General features: G+C 30.2%; 1 protein-coding gene across 2 annotated transcripts in view; it reads left to right on the top strand.

Moving 5' to 3' along the window:
- The window catches only part of LOC118194213 (V-type proton ATPase 116 kDa subunit a 1-like), an 80,224-nt gene extending 61,209 nt beyond the window's left edge, over positions 1-19,015 (top strand). For both annotated transcript variants that reach the window (XM_035365432.2, XM_035365431.2), the window contains exons 14-19: positions 1,163-1,281; positions 6,384-6,606; positions 7,044-7,151; positions 7,957-8,173; positions 10,397-10,559; positions 17,639-19,015. In XM_035365432.2, the coding sequence (XP_035221323.1) occupies positions 1,163-1,281; positions 6,384-6,606; positions 7,044-7,151; positions 7,957-8,173; positions 10,397-10,559; positions 17,639-17,735 (927 nt within the window). In that variant the 3' untranslated portion in view covers positions 17,736-19,015. The remainder of the gene's footprint in view (positions 1-1,162; positions 1,282-6,383; positions 6,607-7,043; positions 7,152-7,956; positions 8,174-10,396; positions 10,560-17,638) is intronic.
- The last annotated feature ends 3,435 nt before the right edge of the window (positions 19,016-22,450 follow it).

Here is a 22,450-nt window from a genome sequence, read left to right as displayed (position 1 = left end):
TAATGTATATAATAATTTAATTAAATGTATCTAATACGTCTTATTTATTTTGCGCTTTTAGTCTGAATATTATCTTTTCTGTCCTAAAATCCGCACAACCTCTGGTCCCAAGCATTGCGGATTTCTGGACTTTAACTATATATGGATCTTTCTTCACCTTAAGGGATGGTGTTCATAATTTTCCTGGCAGATTTCTGGGTTCTGAACTTGTTATGAAATTTACTTTGTTCCACACCATGCTTTTTTTTTTTTTTTTTTTTTATTCTGGAACACAGTGATATAACATCATGTCACTGGCTGTGAATTTGTTCTTCATTTATCATGAAAGGAAGTTCTGAAACATTTCACGCAATGATTTTTCATTTTTAGCATCAACATTATAGGTATTCATTGTGTATAGGCTTAAATTCTCAAATTTTTTTTTCTAGGATTTTTTTTATCTGACCCAACATTGATACTCATTTCTGAGGCAATATGGAAAACTGTTACTTCTCTATTTTCCATCACATATTTTTTAACTTTATCACACATTTCTTCAATGGTCATATTCGCAGTGGGGCCTGTTGTGGGATTATCTTTGAGTGATACTGTTTACCATCTAAATGTGGAACACACCTTGTGATGACAGCAAAGGAATATACTGTATTATAACAGCAATCACATGTTCATGAATATTTGCCCATATTGTGCCCTTTTTTGTCAAGAACTCAATTCCCAAATGATACTTGGTATTTTTATTTTAATAGATATCACAGACTGACAGTATTAAGTAGGCCTATCAAAAAATCAAGTAATATTTGTTTATGTGTGTTTTACTTTTAGTGCTTCCTTAGGATAATGCTATCATTTCACGTCATTTATCATCTTCCCACAAAACTATTCATATATAGCTGGAATTTTGTTACTTAACTGATATTCATGACCTTAAAAATAACATAAAGTAATAATAATAATTTTATTGTTTTACAGATTGTACTTTTCTTATTATATATAGTTTTATTTTTTCATGTTGATTTTTAAAATCTTCATTATTTAATTTTATAAATTCTCTAAGAATATCCATTTAATCTTTAAAGTCATGTTATGGGAAGAAAGGTAAATTTTCTTTTAAGGAATTTAATCTATAGAATCAATTTTAATATTGATGTATTTCAAATTTCAGGTGTGGCAGGTATCAACCAACAAAATATTGTTTTTAAATTCGTACAAGATGAAAGTGTCTGTTATATTTGGTGTATCGCAAATGGCTTTTGGCGTTATTCTTAGCTTGTGGAATCACAGGTAAAAAGAAAAGTCTGTAATATTTATATTTAAATTTGAGTTTAAACATTTTATTAATACAATTGATCTTTTTATATTTGAAGTGTATTTTTATGTTTCTTTTTTGTTGCTCACTTTTCAATTTCGCTGAAAATTTTTCGTATATCTCGTACTTTGTACGGATTCATAATAAATTGAATGCACACAGGTCCGGTGATAGGTTAATAAAATTTATTTTTATTAAATGAAACACTTCAAAGTTCTGGAATTTTCCACAGAAATACTCGTACAAGTGTTCACAATATCACAGAATACAACGAGTAGTTATACTTCAAACTACTAAGAATGTTAAACACATTACCACATTTCCAAGGATGGCATAACCTGGGCAGTGCAATTTGTGGACAAGAAGCCATACTTGCAACTAAAGAAAATCAATGCAATACTTTAAAAATAATTGCAATAAATATCATAAAACAAATCAAATACTAAATCATTAATTGAATACACAAATTTAGAAATAAATAGGGCAATGGTCTTAGTATACTATTTATATTATATACCATAGCAAGGAGCTAGCCTTTCGTAATGAACACCTTCCGGCTTAAAATTCAATGATTTACAGATCCGAACTACAGCGTCATTCAGCCCATTTAGAACAATGTAAGGACCATCTCAAGGTGAGTGTAGTTTAGGAGAGAGTCCTTTCTGTTGAATTAGATTCCACAACCATATGTTGTCTGCGTCGTTGAATCAATGTCCTCTAGCTCTCATGTCATATCGGGTCTTGATCCTCTCCGTTGCCAAGTTGACTCACTCTTGTGCAAAACTGTGCATCACTTCAAACTGTGCCTGGAGATCTTGGATGTACTCCTCAGGTGCTGAAGGCGCATTCGAAGGACGACCAGACAAGAGATCACACAGCAGATGAAGGCTATGACCGAAGATCATCTGGGATGTGGAATAGCCAGTGGTCTTGTGATCAGCACTGCAGTAAGCTAGAAACAGGGATAACTTTTTGTCCCATTCCTGTTGGTTTCTGAAAACCACCAATGAGAGGTTGTTAAGGATGGTTCATTTAAACCTCTATATAATACTGTCTGACTGAAGATATAAATGTATCTTTTCATTGCCAAGTAGGTTGCAGAGTTCTTTAATTATAGCCATTGCAAAATTTCTTCCTTGATTGGAATGTAACTGAAGAGGCACTCTGAGGAAATCCAATGCTGTATAATTACATCTGCTACCATGATAGCCTCTTGGTGAGGAATAAGATACACTTCAGTCCACTTGGTGAAGTAATCAATGATGACGAGGATGTATTTATTGCCATCAACATTTCATGGCATATGTCCCAGGATGTCAGAGGCGATGTGTTCAAAAGGTGCTCCTATATTGTAATTTCTTTGGTCCTTTCCAACCTGCACAGGCATCACAAGATTGGCACCACTTTTGCATATCTTCCTTGCATTACTCCAGTAGAAGTGCTCTCGAACTCTATGTAATGTCTTCATTATTCTGAAGTGGCTTCGAGTTGGACTGATATGTAAATCTTTAAGGATATCCGGGATCTTGGAAGTATCAGCTGCCATCAAAATGTCTTTCCATCATCTGATTCGAACTTCCAATACAAGATGCTGATTTAAATATAGAATGAGTTCCAGAGAACCAAATAGTTTTTTCATGTAGGATTACAAATAAAAATATCCTGCCAGATAGGTTTGCTGTTTGAAGATTCCATTATATCAATTATGGATTTAATGTCTCCATCAGCCAACTGGTGCTTCCTGACTTCTTTGTCACTCCATGGGTCTCGATGAGCGAAGTGGGATAAGTAGCTTGTAATTGCCTGTGAGATATTTGTACTACTTTCTGCATCTCCAAATTACTGGAAGGCAATATGAGTGTTGAATTATGGTTGCAGCTAACATAGTGATCCATTACATTTATTCAGTTACAATATTTATTACGGTGATACAGGGACCAGACTAAAATGTTGGCAAAAGGTTGCCAAGTTTGGCAACTTTCAGCAACTGACCACCAAATGTGCTGACAAAATAAATCGCCGAAACCGTTTCCAGCTTGACGATATCTCACCAAATTTCTGAGATACCCATTTACTCAGTATTAAATGGTCTAGTCCTTGTATTCCTACTTTGCTCGTCTCTAGATTTTTCATATTACGTTATACAGTCAAAAGTCGTTAATTCGGACACCCATAATCCGGAATGATCTATAATCTGGACCTCAAAGCTAAAAACTTTCTGCGCATGCGTCGCATTGACACATGCGCATAGGCATTTACACGTGCGCGTAAGACCTTTTACCACTGCGCATCTGCATGTGCGCAAGCGCAGAATACATTTTCGCTTGCGCGTTTTATGTATAACGGACGGTATAATCTAAAATTATCTAATTATCTATTTCAGTTAATGTTGATGATTGCGTTGTTCCTTAATCTTCGAATTAGATCCGGCTTATTATTTTTTGCAGACTGTAAGAGCAATTTTATAAAAGTAAACTTGAACTTTCGATTATGTCAAATAGAATTTCCGATGCTGGAACTTCCAAAGGATCGTACAAAACGAAAGTATGTTTCGATGTCCATCAAACAAAAAGTGGAATTGCTGCAAAAAATGGATAAAGACATGAAGAATCTGACAGAGAGGTTAGTGAAAACGAAAAAATTTCGATTGACAAGTTAGTCGGTATTCTCGGCACAACAATTAACGGAACTTGAACAGCGGAACTGTGTAACTGAACAAGAAATTGTGTCTGTTTATAGAATTAAAGAGAAAGTATTATCACATAAAACGAAGCAACTTAAAACAACTTACATTGAAAGAAATGTTTAATAAACTAAACAAATAAATATTAAGTTTTTTTTTTTTTTTTTTTTTTTTTTTTTTGTAAATTTGGATACCCTTTAGATTATAATTGTTCTTTATTTCATAAATTATGGTTTCATATTTTTAATTTCTGCATGCCATCTTACCAGATTTAAACTGATGATCTATAATCCGGAAAAATCGATAATCCGGAACCACCGAAGTCCCGACGAGTCCGGATTAATGACTTTTGACAGTACAAAAGAAATACAACAATTTTATTTATAATTCCACTAAAATTACCTAAGTACAAAATTCATAACAATACTTTATTTATAAATGTTTGATTTTTTAGGAGTGTAAAAATGCACTTGCTGTAGATTTATTTTCAATAATAATAGGTTGTATAATAATTGTTTTTCAGGAAGCAATAAGTCTTTCTTATTTTTATTATTAAAATACCAGCAGACATTTTATTTGTTGAATTTCAGACCAATTTCCAAAAGTTTCAACTAAAATATGTTGAATTTTAGTTGATTATATGGCCTTTTGAAAAATCAATTCCAATGAAAATTTTCCCTCCAGTTATTTGAGAATGCATTAACGAGTCCCTCTGTGTGGGGGAAAAAAGTTAATGTGAAATGATAAATTCTCATCACAAACCATCAACATAATGCAAAATTGGGTACTGTTCTGTTATCAGGACCGGATTCAGAAGTGTATGTATGTATGTGCATATATGTGTAGGCACACATGCAGATACATATGGGCATACACATGTACATACATAAACACATCCATCCATATATGTATGCATACATACATTTTTTGACCCAGTCCAAATAATAGAACAGTACCCAAAATTGTCTATAAAAATACAATACTGATAATAAAATAAAGAAATAATTAAAAGGAAAGATCATATTTTAATAATATTTGGGATTGTTTGCATCTGCAGTACTTTATAATTATATGTGATACAGATTTATGTTAGCATGTTTAAATTATCCACTGCAAGGAAATTGCAGAATTTAAAAAATAAATTCAGTATATATCAGTTAAAAAAATAGTTTTAGGATATGAAGAAACAGAAAAAGAGGATGTGCACAGGATCGAGAGCTTTGATTGCTGATTTAGTTTGTACATTTAACTTATTCTCCAGATTAAACTGCTATAAATATAAGTAAATTAATTGTTAATAGTTTAACTGTAATATATATTATTCCTTCTTTTATTTTTATTTCGCCTTCATCTGGCCTTTAAATGTACTGGAAAACAAACGTCCTCTTGACAAACTCACAAACATTGTATACAAGTGCCTCTTGATAAACATTAGTATCCAAGAGAAACATTAAATTTAAAAACTGCACAGAATTATTGCCCTCATTTTTCTGAGTGACAGCAGTGATATATCAGCAACAATGGCTAGAGCCATTGTTGTTGATATAATGTGAGAGAATTGGGAACTTGATGCGATTTCATCAAAAAACTTGATATAAAAAGAAACTCATTCGAATTTTGAAAATATCGCTTCGAGGTGCACTGGCTCTTGTCTAGATGCACCTGTGTACCAAATTTCATAGCCCTAGATCTATTAGCTTATGCACAGCATAAACGAAAAACAAAACAGACAGACTCTTCCTTCTATTTTATGTAGAGATTTATTTATTCTTTTCGTTTTGTGTGTTCTTGAATTGATTGTGATTTTGAGTTAACCATGGACATCTTCCCCACTGTTACATTGATTAATCAGTAGTTAAGTACGGAAAGCATGTTAACTTATATATATGGTGATTCAGAATTTAAAAAAATTATTAACCTATAGGCATAAAGTTTTAAAAAGTGAAACACTGTTTTCTAGCCTAAATGTTGGACCTTCATTGAGTAAATCTTCTCAAATGGGAAAATATATCATACTCTGAAAATTAGTTATTCAAGTTCAAAAACACTTCAAAACATTTATTCGTACTGCACAAGCCATAAACTTGCTTAATTCCCATTTCTGAGAATTGACAGTGAAAGTTCAGATTCATTCTCAGAGCTGGTTTTATGCCACACGCAGAGACATATTAATGACATATTAATATTATATGAGTAAAGTAATCACTAACAGCAAGCCAGTGCAAGTTTTAACAGTTGTCTATTCTATAGTAATACATAGAAGTGAATAATCTGCATGTTTATGTTATTAAAATTTTTCTTAAGTCTTATGTTTTTTATATATTTTAATTAAGCTCACTAATATTATAATTATGCATCAGTTATATTTTAATTGAATGAAAAACTTTGTTTTAGGTATTTTAAACAGCCACTGAATGTTATATGTGAATTTGTGCCACAACTCATATTCTTAATCTCGATATTTGGATACCTGGTGATACTGATATTCTCAAAATGGACAAATTATGATGCTACTATGTCTGGATGTGCACCTAGTCTCTTGATTATGCTGATAAATATGTTCCTGTTTAAATACCCATCAGAACCATGTTACCTAAAACCAATGTATGCTGGTCAAGTGAGTTATAACATACTATTTCTATCTTAAAATTAAGACTTGTGTAAATTTAAATGGAAATTGAGAAGAACATCTGTAATGAATAAAAAAAGAGGGAAGGATAAGCTGTTTAAACAAAAAAAGGAGAAAGAAAGAAAGATTAATCTTGACATATGCTCTGTTGTGTATGCTTTATGAATTGTATGTGTATATTTCTAGTAATAAAGATATAAAAATACCAGTGCAACTAAAATCTGCTATTTTAAACCTGAAATTAGGAAAAGGTTATAAGGAAATGTCAAAGAAAAATTTCCTTTCATTCAAGATGCATTTAAGTGACTATTGTTTTGGTTCAAATTTGTAGAGCATTATAGCATGGTTTTTAAAATTTAGAACATTTCTGCATACTTTTGGTTAAAAGTAATTTGATATTAAGAAGTTTTTTTTTTCTTTTGTAGGCAGTGTTTCAAGGAATGCTTGTTGTAATAGCTTTGTTATGCATTCCCTGGATGCTTCTTTCCAAGCCATATATGCTATACAGACAGTGGTTGAAGAGGCCAACTATGGTAGGTTTTTATCAACTTTTACAAATATTGCTGTTGTCACTTCAATGTGTATAATGAATATGATGCTTTAGTGATAACATATTTATATTTGCAATAATGATGAGATTTTAAGTATTGTACAAACTGTTGTTTTTCTTAATTTGAGGAATGTGTATTTCCTATTGAATAATGTTGCTGAAATCATTTATTCCCTAATTATTCGATGATTAAAAATGAGGAAAGGCACTTAATAGTGTGTAAGGCATTGCATAAATAACCCTCATAAGAATTTATTGTATTTCCTTATGCATGCTCTTATGATGCAAGTGACAGCATGTCCAACTTTTGGAAGGTCCATGTTTCAAATTCTAGTAACAAATTCCTCCCCTCCCAAACCAGGAAGTATGTGAAATGAAGTACACAACAGCATAGTTTTATTTCTCTTGTTTCCTAGCACACGCACATGCAGAACCCCCCTCCAAAAAGTAATTATAAAGCAGTGTAGATTTAGTTAGTGTGCCTTTCTCTAGTTCCATTCTAGGTAGAAGAAAATATAAGGAATCATTTTATTCTCACATTTGTTTATGTACATGGAAGTAGTACTACAATGAAGTGGTATCATATTCAGCTAGCAGCTGAAAGATCTATGAGTTTTTTTAATGTTCAGATTATTCCTTTTAATACTTGACATTTTCTAACGTTATTGTATGATGTATTATTTCATCTAAATTTTATTTTTTTAGGTCACTTTAGATCAAGTAAACCATATTTTTTAGTTATCATTAATCTGTTATTTATTTGATAATGTTAATTTTTTCCCCTCCAGATGGGTGGAACTGAAAATAAAACTGGTGAAGATGGTAAAAATGGAGCAGATGGAATAATGAAAGAAAACCAAATTCCTGAAACTACTATACCAGAGACTTTTGATTTTGGAGAAATTTTTATACATCAGGCCATTCACACTATCGAATATTGTTTAGGATCAATATCACACACTGCATCATACCTTCGACTATGGGCCTTAAGTTTAGCTCATGCTCGTAAGAATTTTTTCATTTGCTTTATGAGTTATGGTGATTTTATCAATTTTTTTTATCATAACATGTTTGATGTTGTATTTATAAGGGTGATTTAGATATACTATTAAAATATTGCTTTTGAAACATTTTTCTCTATTAACTTTATTAATATATTAATGCTTTTCACAATATATCAGAAGTTTTCTTTCTTTATTATTTTTATTTCTATGCTATAAAAAGAAGTAGGATGTGTATGAAGCAGATAGCTCATAAATACTTCGATTCATTCATGTGATAAAGATGTTCCATCGCTTTATGCTTTTTAGAGGTGCAAGCAAATGGTGGTCTGAAGGTGCTGATCTATGTGGGTAGGGAGGAGTATTGGTTTTTAAAATGCTTGACCTTGTTCAGTGAAGTTTCTTTAATTCTTATTTGTTGCTCGTAGGAGACTTGCATCCTGGGGAGCACACTGCAAATTGGAATGTACTTTGGACCAATATGCTGCTATTCTCTTCTCCAAAAGTTCACAGAAGTATATTGCATTAATTCTAAATTATTCTTGAACAAAATTAGTGTGCACAGTAACCTTTTGATGATGATAAAAGTGATAAAAGCTTTGCTAGCAGATAGCCAAGTGTTTTCAGTAGATAAGAATGACTTTTTTGTGTGTTATTCCAAATTAAACTGCTTTGTTTCAGATAATGTATATGATAAATGTTGGGTGCACTTAACATTTATTATATGTATCAAAAATGCATCTTTTTATATCATTTTGATTTAAATGTCTTTGAAAAATTTCTGATTTGGCAACCTTTTGATTGGCATTTAAGATATGATGCACCCATTACATCATTTTTCAAAATTTGGATGAAGTGCACATTTTCATAATTTATGCTTTTTTTTTTTAATATCTTGTGAACTGTTATTCATTAGTTATCATAAATAAGGTCACATATTTGTTAAATTTGTTTTCCTGTTACATTTGTTCTTGATCTATGAGAATAGTCAAATTTTCAACTTCTGCATGGCAATTATGAAACAGCTTGGCCGATTTGTGTACTTGAGACTTTCATAGAGTGTCATTACCAAATTGTACATTAAATCTGTGACAAAATTAAATAGATTGGACACTTTCAGACATTAAAATTTTAATAATTTTACTTTGTGCAACTGCATTAGGTACTTGTCTCTCACTTATAATGCTAATGGTGAAATACTAAATGATCATGTAAAGAATGAAACAGAATAAAATGATTTTTTAACCATTAATGACTCTCATGGTTGTTATGGTGACAGGTATAAAAGTTATCTGCTAGTATAAAAATGTAACTTATAAGTAATCCATCTACATAACTGTCACAAGTAATATTGTTTTTGTGCATTTTGTAGGAAGCCTTAGAATGCTTTTAAAAATGGTTGAAATCTGTAAGTGATATGAAACTGTAATATCTGACTTAGTTACTGTTAGTTGATACATTGCAATCATGAGTACAAAGATATGTTAAATATGATATAATTTTAGAAAGGTATATGTAATGAATGAGATCTAGGTTTCAAGAAATTTCAGTTACTGTTTGACCCAAACTTAATATGGATAAAGTTAACCATGTGTGTAGCTGTTAACCTTGTAACATGAAAAATTGTGGAGATTTTTGTATGTCAACATAGTTTCAAAAGAATAAATTGGCTTGAATTCCTTTTATTATGCATGAATCAAGTTATTCAACTATTTATATTTAATATGATACTAGTGTAAAAATATTAATATTAAATATCCTAAATTGTATTTTCCTAAGCAAATTTCATTCTGTAATTTTCTTATACTTCTATACTAACGAAATTCTGAATATGGAAAGAATGCTTTAATTTATCAAAATACTTTTAAGCGTGATGAAAGTAAATAATTAATGTGCATACAACTATGTGGCTAAATTTAATAATATGTTATATATTGCTTAACTTAAATGCAAATATTTACTGATTTAAACACCAGTAGAATCTTCATATAAAATTCTGCTATGTCTACAATAAATTATGTAAAAAATGTAATAAATTATGTATAAATTCAAATAAAATAAAATTTAATTTTATTGCTTTCCAGTTGTATTTTACAATGTCTTAGTTTTTATTTATTTTTAATTTCACAAGTGTACAGTGAAATATTAAAATTTCTTTTTAAAGCAGGTAAGTGTCTTAACTTGTTTTACTTAAAACTGAAAAGAAAAATGTTCTTCTTACCTTCAGAATTATCAGAAGTATTATGGAATATGGTTTTGCGCATTGGTATTTCTGGAAGTGGTGGTGTTCTTCTCTACTTGACATTTGGTGCATGGGCAGTTCTTACTATTGGTGTGCTGCTTATTATGGAGGGTTTATCTGCTTTTCTGCATGCATTACGATTGCATTGGTAAGGAAATATTAAAATTTCTCTATATTCCCTCTTTATTTAAAATTATGATAGCCTTTAATTTCATTACTGTTTCAAATTGTGGCTGTTGAATGTATTCATGCAAACTTTTATTGCACCTGCACTGGTTAAAAATAACTGTTGTTTATTGGGGTTATTATTGTTTTTAATCTTTTGAAATTTAAAATGGCCCTTTACAAATTAATTAGAAATTTGATCAGTTTAGAATTCATTTCTGTAAGCATTTTAACCCTTTGCATTCCAGTGGGCATTGCAGTAAGACTTTCCAGACCTATTTTTTAAAATTTTATAATTTATTTGTTACCTTAACATTTATTACAAAGAATAAATTTTATATTTCACATTTTGAAATTAGTCATAGTATTGGAATCTATACTGATAGCCAAGGATGAACATCTCCCATGTTCATGCTTGACTTAGGATAAATGTTGCAGTATTCACAGCTTAGGATAAGTGTTATAGTATTCACTGACTTCACAACTTTCTTCTTTTCTTACGTACTACACATTTCCTTTTAACTTCTTTTCATCACATGGAGTTTTTCATTTGTAGTAATTGTTAATTCAACATTGGTTCTGAAATATTTGAGATTTTTTAATCCCGTGACTTTATCGAAAAATTTATTCTTTGTTAAATAGCATTTTTTTTACAATACCTTCTTATTCATCATTTTCAACTTCTATTGAAGTATTGCCACTATAATTATCAGCAGTGTCAATAGCACACACTTATGCTTATTTATCTGGCATTATTTTATCACTCTGTTGTTTTTATTATTATAAATGATTTATTTCTAATTTAATGAAATGTTCATTAGATTGTTTCTGTGTATATTACAATCACAGCTGTGTTAAGTGATGAAAAGTCTGAAATTTGCAAAATCATTTTGCTTTTTCATTTTTTAAAGAGAAAACAAATTATTTCCAAGTAATTAAAAATAACTTTTCACATACTTTCTGCCTTGCAGTCAACAGAGTTTGCAAGCTAATGAGCCTACTATTAAAACGATAAAGACTAAAAAATTGCTGTTGTGTAGTAGTATCCTTGGAGTTGTGCAAGTTCATACAGTGGATACCACCTATCAGAATCGCTGCTTTATCAAAACACAAGGAACAATTTCAAATAAATACAATATCATAATAAAATAACTGCTCAATATAACCAAATTGCTTTTAAAATTAGTAAATAATAAAAAGTCAAAACTCCAAGTTTGTGTTTCAAGTTTAGTGATTTTATTCAAAGTTGATTCACTTTTGCATGTGGAGCTGCAAATGCTACAGTTTTCTTATCTGGAATTATAAAAAAAACCTATGTTAAAAAAAGTCTATGTTTAAAAGTGGTTGATTCACTTTTATAAGTGCAGGTGCAAGTGCAAATGCTGGAATTTTCTTGACCAATCATGGGGGGGGTGACAAGAGGTTTGTCAGAACTGCCTCATCCTTTGGGAGAAGGGAAAAACATAAGGAAAAAAAGAGGGGAGGGAGAATCTGTATAAAAATTTGTTGTGCCCCCTGCGCACACAGTTTGTTAAATTTACCCATCCACATCATGCTCTTGTTGTTTGGCTGTGCCTTAAAATGTCCAAGCACAAGGACTTAAGCTTAAAGAATTGTTGAAGCGATATGATGCTTTACCAAAATGCAAACAATGTGAAGCTTCTGTACAACTCAGAATTTCACAATCTGCATTATGTACATTGTTGAAAAGAAAGTAGGCAATTTCAGATGAGCTGATGGCAAATGCAAATGTCTCGCATAAGTGGAAGCAAAGTGGAAAGTCTGCCGATGTAGAAACTGCCTTCTTGGGAACGATTTTGAAATGCTAGGAAGAAGAACGTTATCATGTCATGAGAAATTCTGTATCTAAAGGCAACAGAATTTACCAGAATGCTGGGAGAGGAGTTTGTCCCTAACCAGTTGGCTGGCTCACAAGATGCAGATTCTAATGAAGCCAGTAGTTGAATAGAAAAGATTCTAGCCAGACTTTTCAAGAATATAAACTGCATCAAATTTTTAACATTGATGAGACTGATCTTTATTATTGAGCCATACCTCAGCTTACTTTAATGGTGAATTGTCAGCTGGCTGTAAAAAAAGTGAAACAATATGTTACTGTGTTGTTAATGTGTAATATGGATGGAATAGTTAAAATGACTCCATTAGTCATGGGTATAAGAAAAACCCTCGTTGCCTGAAGGATGTCAAGCATTTGCCTATGACCTATTACAGCAATAAAAATGCTTGGATGACAAGCAGTATTTTTTGTGATTTTCGTATGAAGTGAGATAAAGAACTGCAGCAAGAAAAAGTGGTGCTCTTATTAGATAATTGCACTTCCCATTCAACTGATCTCTTATTGAAGAGCATAAAATTAGTTTTCCTTCCTCCTAATACAACTTCCATTTTTCAGCCATTAGATCAAAGTGTTATAAAAGCATTCAAGAATCATTACAGGAAGGAAGTGGATCAAAATGTTATTAGTGAAATTAATACAAATGATGCAGTTTGTTCTGCTAAAGAAATTGTCAAGTCAGTTTCTCTCTTAGATGCCATGCATGTTATTTTAAATGCATGGGATGAAGTAACTTCTCAAACAATTTCAAACAAAGTGATTTAAAAAAGCCATCTTCCGTTCAAAGCAAATTTCTGAAAATTCCCCAGATGTGCGAGAAGACAAGGATGATGATGAAAAATTGCATGATAAGACTTTCCTCGAATATTTGGGAATTGATAAAAATATCCAGACTTGCTATGAAAAGTGTGATGCGGAGATCATTGGAGTTATCAGAGGAAACAAAGGAATTAGTGAAAATGAAAGTGAGTCTGAAGATGAAAATCCCAATCCTGTACCAACAGAAGCAGAGTCTCAACAAGCATTAAAAATTTTGAGAAGAATGCTTGAACTTAAAGGGGGAGGTACAGAAAGTTACAACCAATGCTGTCTTGGAGACCATCGTTGGAAAGCTACTAACAAGAAATATGCAGAAATGGATAAATTTTTAAATAATGTTTGATATGCTTACATATTGTATTGATCTGTGTAACATGTTGAAATAATTGCAGTTTTTCTGAATTAAGATGGCTCTTGTTGTCTACAGAAAAAGTAATGAAAGTTTTTTAAAAAAATGTGTTTGTAACTTACATATTAAACAGAATATAGAAAAAGAGTATTAATCACAACAGCAGGGCCATATGCAAGGAGAGAAAGGTTCAGGCAGGTGCACATTTTATTCATAAAACTTTATTGAAATCTTATATAAAATAAGTCTATTTTTATATCACCTTCCCTGAAAATATCCAATCTTGTAATCCCTAACCAAAACAAAATCTTGTGTGCGGCCCAGCAACACATATAAAACTTAACCGCTTTATAAAATCAAATAATGTTGGAACAGACATGATCATATTAAGTGGTACCCACTGTATAACCATATTGGCAGCTAGAGGGTGCCAAGATTTAAACAATTCATAGTTTATACAGTATTCTTATGCAATAATTGATATTTATATCATTAAGCAATTAATAGCAGATTAACATAAAAAAGAGCTTCAAGATAATAAATCTGTAAGAAAAACATATTAGCTTTAATTAGTCAAAACTAAAATATGGGAATTTCCATTGATTTAAATATTTTTATGTCTTTTGGGAAACTATGTAAAGGTAGTATTTGATTCCTTAATCCTTTGATTTTACATTTCTTTATATGAATATGTGCCCCAACAGTAGTCAAAAGGATAAGGAACAGAGTAGAAGTTATATTGTCTTTCAATATTGCATAAAGAATTAAATTTAAATCAGTGCCAATCTAAGGCTGAATTTCTTCTAATTTTACAATGAAGAGGAATTTTGAAATTAGCTCCAAGTAAATATTGTGTAATTTTTTAAATTAGAAATTGATATGATGCATTTGTAATATATTCTACTTTAAGTCTTTTTACATCTTAATTATAAATTAAAACGCTTTTATGTTTGCTTTGAAGAAGAAAGCAAATAAGTGACATGTTGAAGTGGCATACAGTTTTAGTCTAAAAAGACTGAAATGTAGACAACATGAAGATAAAATTTGAATATGCTTGATATTGCGTATAGAAGTATAGGTCTCAAAATTTTATAGTACAATATCCGTAGTAAATAGAACGAAAAGAATCTACAATCTCTCCATGTTTGCACTTGTAATATGCCTATCATGTAATTTTTTATCGTTTTTTACAACCCCCCATCCCCAGAATCAAACTGTTACAGATATAGGATACTAAGGCAAAATTAACTAATGTCACAGATTGTACATGCTTTTCAAGATGACTCTTCTTCTGTGGCTTCTATGCCACAGAACATAAGAGTAGGAGTACAAACACATCAAATATCTTATAATTATTTCCTTTCTATGAAATGTTTTAGCCCAGGTGTTCTCATCCAGTAGAGAACTCCTCCAAAAGAGAAAATTTTTTTGCATCAGATTTGGTAGATTAAATTGTAACAAAAACTCATTGCAAAAAATTGTGGCTGAAACCGTGTGACCCAAAATATCTGAAAAAAATTAAATTTAGGTGTTATACAAGTATTATAAAATTACTAGAAATGTTTTCTTTTTTATATCAGTTAAATGTAAAAATAATTTATATATTAATAAACATATAAATAATATTTATTAAATATAAGAAACATATGTGTACCATAATAATATATTAAAATTAAAGAGTTTCAAATTTTGTTTTGCCGTAACTATTTTCTTTCAGTTAGTGTTTTAGTGTAGCTAAAGAGAGTTGTGTATCATCAGGAGCATGTAATTTTCCTTAATATATTCTGCCATTAAAGAATTAATATCTTAAGTGTTGTTAGTTACTTCTAAAAAATTCATCAGATCAAGAACCAGTAAGAACTTACTGTTTATTATAAACTTTTATTTAATTCCCTCATGGTGTTTATCACTATGGGCAAAATTTTGTCATCAGTTTTTAAACTACTTCCTGATAAGCTATAGAGGTCAGATTTAATTATAGCTGACAATACAGTATGGTAAGGTGATTTTTTTTTTAATGTAATGATGAAATGATATTTTGCACGTATCTCCATTTTACAAACAAACTAAAAATCTCAGAATTTTGCAGTTTTTACTATTGGGTAGAGTGAGAAAAATATTTGAAATGAAATTTATAACATAATTTCTGATTTTTTGGTGATTTTTTAAAATTGCTCAATTTTTTTGTCTGTTGGACATCTTATGATTTTAAAATTTCAACATCTGAAAATGAATCTGCTGTAAAGTTTTGACATTTTCATAAATTATAAAATAAACTCGTAATACTCTTAAAATAAGAATGATAAAAATATGTTAGTCAGGCAGTTATTAACATTTTTTAAGAAACATTTGTTGTAGACATTTAAGCAGTAGAAATTGTATTGTGGCTTGTGATTCTTCTTTGATGTGTAACATAATTTGGTTAGAATTTTGAAATTACGATATTGTTATACTGTTTTTCTTGTTTTACTAATGATTTCTCTTGTACTGACTGATTTTGTTTAATTAATCTCTCTCTGATTGCTAGAAAGAATTACTTGGAAAGAAATTAGCTATTTAAATAAATGCGCTATTTCTTTTCTCTCTTTATTTATAGATACATAGAAAATATTAAATAGACTTTCTAGATTTTTTTGATGACAATATGATGGTGAAGTGATTTTTTTCAAAATTTGATTTAGATTTTTTAAAATTAATATTGAAACAATTATTTACAAATATCTTCATTTAAAGGACAAATTAAAAATCTGAGAATTTTACTTTTTGTACAAGAGCAGGAAAATAATCATTTAAACAAACTTTATATAATAATTCATAATCATAGCATAATTTCTGATTTTTTTAACAAAATCGCTGGGTGTCCCCAACTCCTTACCATCATAACAGAATTGTTCAAAGTAAAAAAAAAAAAGAAAAGAAAAGAAAAGAAAAAAAAAAAAAAGGAAAGAAAGAAACTATTGTGATTCTTCATTATAGAAAAATTAGTTTTTAGTTGAATAATTTGGTTGATTATGTGTCATTGAGCCTAAAAAGATTAATTATAAAATAGGCTTTTATTTCAAACTCATAAAATAATTAATGAACAAAAAGTAGAAAAAAAAAACCCGAAGTACTATGAAACATGAATAAAAAATATTATTAATAGTTTTAGTTTATTGGAAACAAGATAAATAAACCTTTTTACAAAATTCATCTACAATTTTATATCGCAAATAAAAGCATGAGTGCCAAATAATGAATTCTAATAATTGAACTGCATTGTCAAGTATATAAGCCATTACTAATTTTATAAACTTATCTGAGGCTTTTCATATATTCATTATTTGTGCTATAAAATTGTATATGAATTTTGTAAAGATAATTATTTAATCTCTTGTTCCCAATAAGCCTTATGATAAATCATTTTTCTACTTTTAGTAGAAACTACTATGTTTATAAGTTTTAAATAAAAAAACTTTTTTTTAATTTATAAAAACTTTTATAATTTTATTTGAATTAAATTCTTGATAGGACACTGTTTTAAGGGTATACGTATTTAAGGTAGATGGAACCAGAATTTAGGATTGATGTCTGCCACTTTTTGCTGGCATGCACATATTGTGCACTGTTTGATGCATACTATTACGAATTTTGTATATATGTATATAATTTTAGTGAAATTATGTATAAATTGTATCTCTTTTATAATATAACATTAAAGGCCTCAGGAAAGCAAAGCTTTGCCTGAAAAATAAGGTTACAGGTACATACCCATTTAACATTTAGTAGAATTAGTAGAATTTAGTGAGTGGCTATCTTACCAGGCAAGATAGTGCCAAGCTGGCAATTATTTGGCAGAAAGCAGAATATTTAAAGGAATTTTCACGGTCTAGATTGCATTCAGAAGTTATTAAACTTCTGATACAACAGAATGAATTGTCTGTGTGTTTTTAGTAACTTTTTTTAACTATAAAATTAATTATATTTAAAGAGAAAATTTGTAACATTTCTTTCTTTCCTCAATTTTTGTATCCAAATTTAGAAGCAATTTTTTTTCCAGGGTTGAATTTCAAAGCAAGTTCTATTCTGGAATGGGCAGCATGTTCATTCCTTTCTCATTTGATACCATACTGGAAGTGGCTGGAATAGATGATTAGACTTTACATTATTATATGAAATAATATCTGTGCTGTGTTAGATCTGTACAACATGTAAATTTCAGTTTACATGTGCATTTGTTTTCTGTTACTATGAGCTTATGGTTAAAGTCACAAACTGTGTATATTCAAGCCATAATGATAGATATCCTGAGTTATAAAAACCAATTTTTACTTTTTTTTATCCACATTGTTGTTATTAAGATCTGCTGCTAGCTTTGCAAGAATGTTGTTCTATATTTAGATTGCAAATCTGTTCTACAAATTGGAAATGTTAAATTTTTTAAATTTATTATTGAGCTAGTCTTGGTATTTTAAAACAAATGTAAATTAATCATTATCAGTAGGGAAATGTAAGGATTATTTTCACAAAGAAAAGTGCAATTTTTTTTTTTAACAATTATAATAAAATTTCTGTTACCAAATGATCTGCTTGCCATCATGTGTTCATTGACATTCAATGAAAAATGTTGTATTATTTTCAAAATACTCTTGTATATTTATTTATTTATTGTTTATAGTATATTTTATATTTATATATTTATATTGAGAAAGTGTGTTTACAGCCTTTTACAACACTGAACTGATAAAATAGCTTTGTTTCATGTTTGTAGTTTTATGACATATTTTATTGTGTTTGGATGTATAGTAAATTAAAAAAAATATAGATATATGATTGCTTGTAACTGTCTTGCTTATAATTTTGCAAGGCCGAGTCTCTTCTGAACTATGTAGTATGGATGGATGGATTATTAATTGCCAAAAATTATTGATGTGGAATGTTTGAATGTTAGAATGCTTAGGAATACACAAATTAATTTCTTGTGATACATCATTAGTAAATTTCACTACTGATTAAGTACTTTTTTAATTTAAAAGGGTAATTTGTAATAATAAACTCTTAAAAATAAAAAAAAATTAAACAGTATATAAAAATATTTTGCTGACCTTTTTTATTGATGCTAAATTCTTTTTTTAATAAATTAAAAGCTTTTCTGACCATTCATTACTTTCACCCATTTATGTGTTCTGTATGTTATATTCATTTGTTGCTAATTAATGAGATAATTACATCACCATAAAACTTGTTCTGTGTTCTAAATATTTAACAGCATAAAATGTAAATGCAATATCTTGAGTGTTTTATTATTTCATGCATTTAATTTGAACATGCTCATGAATACATATTTTGTTATGTTGCTGCAAAATATATGTGTATATTGTACAAATGTAGCATTTAATTGTTTACACTAACAATAAATAGCATTATGTGAAACCTTTTTGTTTGTTGAAGTTAGAATTATTGAATAATTGTAGAAAGTATTATAAAAGAAAAAGCCTCTTATAGTTGAGTCTAGTGATGCCCTATATATCTAAGTGCTTTATCATGCTTCTTTGAAAATTAGATAATCAAGCATTTAATGAATGATTTACCTATGCACAAACAAATTATTTATCTCTGCATTATGGTCTGTTTCTAATCAAAAATTTATATATGGCATTTTGTCATGCAGTGTATTTTCACTGGTTATATTCGGGTCCAGTTAAAGTAATATCAGTGCTCATGCAAGCTGGAATACAGGAGTCCCATTTAAAATTGTTTCCCATACCATATTTAGCCGATTGCATAATTGATTACCAAGTTTTCAAAATTATGTAGTTTTCCATAGCCTAATAGAATGCGTGTGTAGTGAAAAAACTATTGTGACACTTTCTTCTTCTAAACTGCACTCCTGGCTTCAAAAGAAAATTGCTTTTTTTATTTTCTACATTTGGTATCGCTAAATTGAACAACACTCCCTAAAGATGTAACTAATCCATTTGCTTTTTTTTCTCTCTTTTTTAAACTTTTTTTTAAATTTATTTAAAAGAAGTCTTCAATAACAGCCTTGCATTTGTAAGTTTCATTATGGTGTCTAATTGCAAGCCTTTTTATTGAATTGCTTTATTAACTCCATTGGCACAAATAAGAATAATGATTAAATCAAGGGTTCTTAAACTGAGGGTTACGGGACCTGCAGCAAGGGGTTGCCACAAAATTTAGCAGTTTTGATATTCCTTTAACTTATAATAATTTTACAATTACCAAACATTTTTACACAATGTATCTGAAAATAGATAAAGATTAAGACAATACAGACAGAAAAAAATGAAAACGTTTCGATGCATTCTTTTTATAATATAAACGTTCATTTTCCTTGCTTTGCACGTGCCGCTGTCGTTTCGTCTGTTACTTATTTAAAATTTTCACATTGTTATATATCTTAAAATTAGAAATTAAAGTTAATGACCTGAAATTGCAATAGTATATTACAGTACAAATGAAAAAATTAACAGCTTCACTCCCATGTGTGTCGGATTTATGCAATACTTATGGGGTTCTGTGGGTCGCAAAGAAATCTCGGTGATAAAAGGGGTTGCAACTGAAAAAATGTTTAAGAAACCTTGATATAAATAACAATAAGATATAAATAAAGTTAAATTACTGTAATTTCTTTTAACAAACTAGATGTTCCACTGAAACTAATGAGACTTCTTTTAAAATTCTCTTTGAGTCTTCTAAGGCTGCTATTGGTTTGTTTCGGAAGAACAACTGTTTGGAACAATTTTTCTGCTTTGTTACAATAGCCAATCACCATAGATTGCTTTAGGGTTAACAAGGGGGGAAACTGGTTCCCCATTACAAATAAGCTGATAGGTTGAAAACGAACAGCATGCAATTTTTTTGGAAAGGAAGGGAAGTTGCACGTCTTTCTTTCAATAGTAAACCAGGCAGAAAAATTGTCCGAAACAGTTGTTCGTGTGAAACAAACGCCATGTGATGTGGGCCTAAGATGTATATTGCATTCTTAAGGTTGTATTTAATAGATTTAATATTTTCATTTCTCAAAGAGGCTTTTAAAATACCTGTGAACTGGAAGTTCTCTCAAGAGGTTTGGTAGTAGGAAAAGAGGGGTGGGTGTCACTCGGATTCGTTACTGAGTTGTTCTCCACCAAAACAGGCAGGAAGTTTCCCGACTTCTCATGGATGTAGTGCACCATAGGTAGCATTCTCGGTGATAAGATAGCTAAATAATTGATGGTATTAGCCTTTCCCAATGAATGCGTCGAGTTGTAAATGCCTGTCGATTTGAAACCACAACTTTCAGTTTTCATTTACCAAATAGTTTTACAAAGATTTAACTGCATTATTAATCACATAATTCATGTAAAATGTAAATGTAATGCATTCATGTGTTTTTAATTTTTTTTTAAATACATACATGTATTCACCTTTTTCTTAACCTTTCATGTTTTCATTACTGAATAACTACCCATGGCAATCTTCAAGACAGCCCAAGGTCAGTTAATATATAAAATAATAATTCAATGAACTTTTTTCTAATACAGTCAAAAATCGTTAATCCGGACTTGTCAGGACTTCGGCGATCCCGGATTATAGATCAGTTTAAATCTGGTAAGATGGCATGCAGAAATTATAAAATTAAAAATATGAAACCGTAATTTATGAAATAAAGAACAATTAGCAATAATGATCTAAAGGGTATCAAAATTTACAAAAAAAAAAAAGCTTAATATTTATTTGTTTACTTTATTAAACATTTCTTTCAATTTAAGTTGTTTAAGTTGCTTCGTTTTATGTGATACTTTCTCTTTAATTCTATAAACAGACATAATTTCTTGTTCAGTTACAAAGTTCCGCTGTTGAAGTCCTATAATTGCTGTGTAGAGAATACCGACTAATTTGTCAATCGAAATTTTTTTGTTTTCAATAACCTTTGTATCAATTTCTTCACTATAGGAAGCGAATTATAATGACGAGGAATTTGATTTAAATCATATCAAAGACGGAGTACATCGAGATGAAATACTACATTAATAACGAATTAGAAGCCAAATAAAATAAAAACATCTGCTCTGAAGATAAGGCTAGTGCTGACAGATCAACTTCCAATTCATTGCGTGCAGCGGCGTCCCCCCCCCCTGCAGCAGAGCGGTGTGAAATTGATAAACAGATTTCGGAATGGTTAGATAAACAAAGGATTATGCCTTTATCCATTTTTTGCAGCAATTCCACTTTTTGTTTAATGGACTTCGAAACATACTTTCGCTTTGTAGATCCTTTACATATTAGTAAATATATATCGAAAATTCTATTTCACATAATCAAAAGTTCAAGCTTACTTTTATAAAATTGCTCTAACAGACTGCAAAAAATAATAAGCCGGATCCAATTCGAAGATTAAGGAACAACGCAATCTGCAACATTAACTGAATTAGATAATTTTTAGCTTATACCGTCCATTATACATTAAACGTGCATGCGTAAACGTATTATGCACATGCGCACACGCATATTCGCAGCTGTAAAGGTCTTACGCGCATGCGTCGATGCGACGCGTGCGCAGAAAGTTTGTAGCTTTGAGGTCCGGATTATGGGTGTCGTAATTTAACGACTTTTGACTGTATGTGTTATATCTCCAGTTTCAAAATATCGAAATAAATGGTAAGTAATTTAAAATACTGATTACCACTGTTAGAAACACATTCAGCTTTTATTTGCGACTTAAGCCTAATGCGCATTATAGAATAACTGAATAATATCCGATTTTAACAGAAGTTTTCTGCTACCGCAAATATCATCTGTGCAAACAGTTCACGTTGGCCTGTTTAATTATATTTTGTCAAATGATTTTTGGCATTTGAAAGAAAAA

The sequence above is a fragment of the Stegodyphus dumicola genome, chromosome 1 (genome assembly GCF_044657685.1).
Source record: "Stegodyphus dumicola isolate Sdum_Otavi_A_Nest chromosome 1, ASM4465768v1".
Lineage (NCBI taxonomy): Eukaryota > Metazoa > Arthropoda > Arachnida > Araneae > Eresidae > Stegodyphus > Stegodyphus dumicola.
The sequence above is the reverse complement of the archived record's forward strand: the minus strand, read 5'-3'. Positions and strand labels throughout refer to the sequence as shown.